The 4,954-nt window shown below is 32.7% G+C and overlaps 1 protein-coding gene across 1 annotated transcript; it reads right to left on the reverse strand.

Annotated features, from left to right (window-relative positions):
- Nucleotides 1-1,069: 1,069 nt before the first annotated feature.
- LOC125819765 (probable glycosyltransferase At5g03795) lies at nt 1,070-3,933 on the reverse strand. The gene is made up of 3 exons (XM_049499208.1): nt 3,593-3,933; nt 2,253-2,598; nt 1,070-1,854 (listed from the first exon to the last, which is right to left on the reverse strand). Exons 1-3 carry the CDS (start codon nt 3,931-3,933, stop codon nt 1,177-1,179), a joined length of 1,365 nt encoding a protein of 454 aa, XP_049355165.1. The 3' UTR covers nt 1,070-1,176.
- Between the last annotated feature and the right edge of the window lie 1,021 nt (nt 3,934-4,954).

Here is a 4,954-nt window from a genome sequence, read left to right on the forward strand (position 1 = left end):
CATAAGCCAAAAAGTGTACGAAATTACAAAAAAAATGAGTTCAAGGGTAATAGAACCTTAGTTTAATTAAGGTGTGTCTCTAGGATTTCGGTCATAGTCTAGGGGTACTTGTGCCTTATCCCTAGATTAATTTCAATCATTTTAATACAAAATGATTTCCAAAACTAGTTAACCCCTAATGTCGGGATAGTTTTTTTACACGGTTGATGTAATTTAACATGTTATAACAAATTATTTACCATTACCAATATGTGCGAGAAGAACCCTTAATTGAGAGTGATCATCTGAGATATTATCTCCAATTTCAAATAATGGGTAATTGCTACCAAACAATTTTGCAACAATAGCGTGCCATTTTAATGAATCTCGAGGGATTTGATAACCTTTTGAATGTGTTTCTGATTTGATAAGCTTAAAGAGAGTCAAATCTTTCTCAAACCACCGGACAGAGATGTGGAAATAGCTTCTGATTAGACTTCGCCTAAAACAAATCCCTCGCTTTGATAAGAAATATCTGAGTAAAACGACCCTTGTGTTGAGGTAATATTCAATTTTGAGGGTTGGCTTTGCGTTATTTTGCAATTATATTCATGACTCAATAGGATTGTGCGAATAAAATGTAAACACAAAAAAGAGACTGTAATCCCACAAGAGGTGTACGTTTGGGAGGGTGAGATGTATGCCCTATCTTTGTGAGGTGGAGAGACTGTTTACGTCTACGATGATAAATCATATTACCAAAAAAATAAGAAGTTACTACAACAAATGAGTAGAAGTAGAATTAGCATACAGAACTACAATATCATCTGCATTTGAATTATGAACTAAGGTATATGTAGCCTAATATCTCCTACTTCCCAGAAATCTTGGAATTCACAAATGCAGAAATTATGCAACGACGCCCTTTAACCAAAACAACTATGTTGTTCGGATTCTCCAAAAATGACACTACACTCATTTAGATTCTCACATTAGCTGCATCTGAATTAAGTTCTCATAAATGCAGAATTATGCGCGAACTTTCATAAACCAAATAGTTTTGTTGCTCGAATCATCCAAAAATACCTCTGCACATCATTATATTTAAAGGATCTATCACTGAGTATAACAATATTTTTGTAGAATCCGAGCAACATAGCCAAATAATAATACAGTATACTTCTTGTGAAGTACTAGTCATCCATCCTTAGTATCATGGACTTGAATGTTTAGCCTTCTAAGCCAAATGGAATGAAGAATCATATGAAAAACATCGTATCTTCTCGGAGGAAAATTTACCTCGAAATGCCTTCTAACTTGAAGGCCTCTTTTCTGCATTCTGATGTACTGAGTTTGAGATATTGACATCAAGATCTTCTTCAGATTAGGTATATCCGTCGAATTCATTTGAACAGCAAAACTTTTCCAGTTCAAAACATCGCTAAAAGGCGCTACATAATGATCCTTCAACAGTACCGGTACACACCCCATGTAAAGTGCCTCAACCATTCTCGGGCTAGCCACTTCATAACCACTCGGGCAAATACAGAACTTGCTCTTTCTAATCATCCCATAGTACGACATGTTCTTCGGAAGGTACTCGTGAATTTGCACATCCGAATCATCGTTCTTTCCCCACTGCTCCATTAGCACTTGCCTTATGTAGCCATGGATTCCTCCCGCGTAGAAAACTAAAACAGAACGATGAGATGGAGACGGACCTCCAATTAAGCCGTCCATCTTACCTTGAGGGAGATAGATTTCTGGCAAGGATACATCCTTGGTAGGATCAAATCTTTCGGAGGTATTTGCATTGCATAGTACTCGTATCGAGTTCTTATACAAGTAAGGAACCGCAAAGGAAATCGTAGGAGCCTGCAATATGACAATTACATAAGAAGAAGTGTCTCTCCCATAGACATCAAAACAAAACAACCTTATAACAAAATTTTGCATAACAAGATATCATGAGTTACGATTCTTAGCAGAAGCAAATCCAGGATTTGAAGTTTATGGACTCCTACAGTAATCCTTTATACCTAAAATTTTCAATCCGCCCTGATTCTTACCCCATTTACACTATTCTCTTAACAGTCATTTCAGTTTATTTTTGACAAATGTTAACATATATGTGAAAAATTACTAAAGTTCCAACAAATATTAAATTCTTATCAGATTTCAAAAGTATAATGTGCTATAGTCTCAACGGTAAGAACTTAAGATTGAACACATCAAGTTTACATTCTGAATCCGTCTCTATTCTGATTACTTACCCAATCATGGCAAGCAAGCATGAAGTGATCAGCTCCAAGGCTTCTGTTCCAATAAGGGTATTTTCTTGATATACCATCAATGTAATCTGCTGCTGTATTCTGCATAGGACCCCATGACCGAGAATCGACAACATAAACATAGCTGACAATCGATAAGACACTGAACGGGAGAAAGTAAACGTGAGCTTTCTCAGGATCATTCGTCCGAAACTTACTAATCTCTATGTGATGAATCAGAATTCCTTCAATTCCAAGGATTCCTTCACTAGCACTATAGTGAAATACAGGGGGCTCACCTTCTTCGTATACGTAAATCTTGAAATGTTTCTCCATTTCCATGTAGCTTCTGCAATAATGCGTCAAGTAAAGAATCTTTAATTCCATTGTCAAAAGCTCAATACAATCTTTTGTTGCAGTTCATTCTACTCCCTCCATCTAATTTATGTGACAATCTTTGGTTTTCACTTCTCGAGATTCAAACAATGTGAACTTCTAGTTTTTCATCATATTGACATGAGGAAAATAGCAATCTATAGTACTATTTGTATAGTTTTCAAAATTCTTCTTATTGATGATTTAATCAAATTTAGTTTCAAAGATCACACTACTTGAAGGTTTTTCCTATCACAAATCAGTGGAAATTTTGTGCTACAGAACATGATTCATTTCCCACCAAACTAGCTCACTGGAAAAATAAACAGTCGAAAACAAATTCTCACTGAAATAGTGGAAAACTTCCTAATTCTTTTCCCACCGATTCAATCTAAATAACTGTGGGGATAGCTACTAAACATTTTTCAGAGTAAATTTCAATGGGGAAATAATGACTTTTTAGTAGCGTCAGTCAAATCTGATGTCACATAAATTGGGACAGAGAGAATTAAAAGTTCAAGAATCTTAACTCCATAGTAAAAAAAAGAAATAATCAAGAATCTTTGCTCCATTCAATTCTATAGACAAAAAAAAGTTCAAATCTTCAAAAATTAAACTAAATAAAGATATTGATTATGTAATCAAATTTAGTTTCAAGGATCACACTACTAGAAATGAAATGAAGGTTATTCCCATCACAAATTAGTGAAAAAATTGTGCGATATAACATGATTTTCTCCCGAACCAGCTCACTGAAAAACTAAACAGTCGAAAACACATTCTCACTGAAATAGTGAAAACTTCCTAATTTTTTCTTTTCCCACCGATTCAATCTAAATATCTATGTTGATAACCACTGAAATAGTGATGCTTTTTAGTAGCATCAAGTCAAATTCAGTGTCACATAAATTGGGACGGAGAGAGTGTACACTTAAAGTTCAAATCTTTAAAAAGTTAACTAAACATACCTGTGAAAAGCAGTGGGATTCCAATAAATTGGACCGGTAGGAACATATTCAGGATCATCAAATGTTTGATTTTTACTTTGAGCTTCTTTTATAGCAACTCTTACTCTAACAAGACCAGCTTCAACTTTCTCTAAATTGCTTATCAACTTTTTTTCTAATTGAACAATTGGAAGATTAATATTCTCATCATTCTTGGAATAAACATAACTTGTTGAACTTTTTAATCCAAAATATAATGAAACTAAAACCAATGGAATAGCAATTAACCACAAAACTTTGCTACTACTAATACTAGAACAAGAAGAAGAATCATCATCGGTAGTAGTAGTAGTAGAATCCATTTTTTCTTGTTTTTGTCACAGTTTTGGCCAAATTTTGTGTGGAGAGTGAGAAGTGTTTTTTTGTTTTAAATGAAAAAAAAAAAGGAAGAGAAAAGTGGATGGACTTGTTTTAGAAAATTCAAGGTGTTTGGCCAAGTTTGTAGGGAAAAAATAAGTGTTTCTAGCCGCGATCACAATAATTATTTTTTTTTAAGATGCTAAGAAAAAGGGGAAAAAACTGAATATTGACCAAGCACAAAATACTGAAGTAATATTTAAATTAATATGTGAAACATAAATAATAGATTGTTATTCTTTAAAATATTGACCAAGCATAAAATACTTTTTGAAATATGTAAATTTATAAACTTTGAGCATAAAAAGAAATTAATATGTGGTGATTATTATTATTATTATTATTGCAAAATGTACTTTAAAAATAAAATATATATATATATATACTAAATATAGAAATGTGAAAGTGACATGAAATCAACTATCATGTGAAATGTCAAAATATGTCCAAAAAAAGATATTACGTGAAATGTTCATATTCTTTCATCCTCAAATAAAATTGGCACTCAATACCATATACATACTAGCAATGCATGTTGAGATCTTTAGACTTTAATGATCACACTATCTCATTTAAAGAACAAAAAGTTAGTTCAACCATGCTATAGCCATACTATATGCTATACTTCATGAGTATAATATAATAACATTACAAAATCAGTGATTTTAATTAGTTAAAAGATGTACTACATATTACAATAACAATATATCCAATTAAATCTCAGAGATCTGATGAGATGAAATATACACAACTTTATCACTATTTCGTGAAAATAAAAAAATTATTTTTGAAAGACCCTCAACCGCATTATTAATCAATCTATATTATCTTATCAGTTGGTTAACTAGTTAGAATATTTAAATTTTAATAATTAGAAAATCAAATCGTTAAGCATAATTATTAGTCCGATACGCCAACCTACTATTTGACTTTTTGTGGGTACAATGAAAGCCAAGGAAGCGGCAA

The sequence above is a fragment of the Solanum verrucosum genome, unplaced genomic scaffold (assembly GCF_900185275.1).
Source record: "Solanum verrucosum unplaced genomic scaffold, falcon-dt-bn FXZP01000239.1, whole genome shotgun sequence".
In the NCBI taxonomy this organism is placed as follows: Eukaryota; Viridiplantae; Streptophyta; class Magnoliopsida; order Solanales; family Solanaceae; genus Solanum; species Solanum verrucosum.

Coding starts and splice junctions, on each gene's coding strand:
- LOC125819765 (XM_049499208.1), bottom strand. CDS start 3,933: ATGGATTCTACTACTACTACTACCGATGATGATTCTTCTTCTTGTTCT. Junction 2,599..3,592: donor AATCCCACTGCTTTTCACAG/GTATGTTTAGTT, acceptor GCATTATTGCAG/AAGCTACATGGAAATGGAGA. Junction 1,855..2,252: donor TGCTTGCTTGCCATGATTGG/GTAAGTAATCAG, acceptor GTCATATTGCAG/GCTCCTACGATTTCCTTTGC.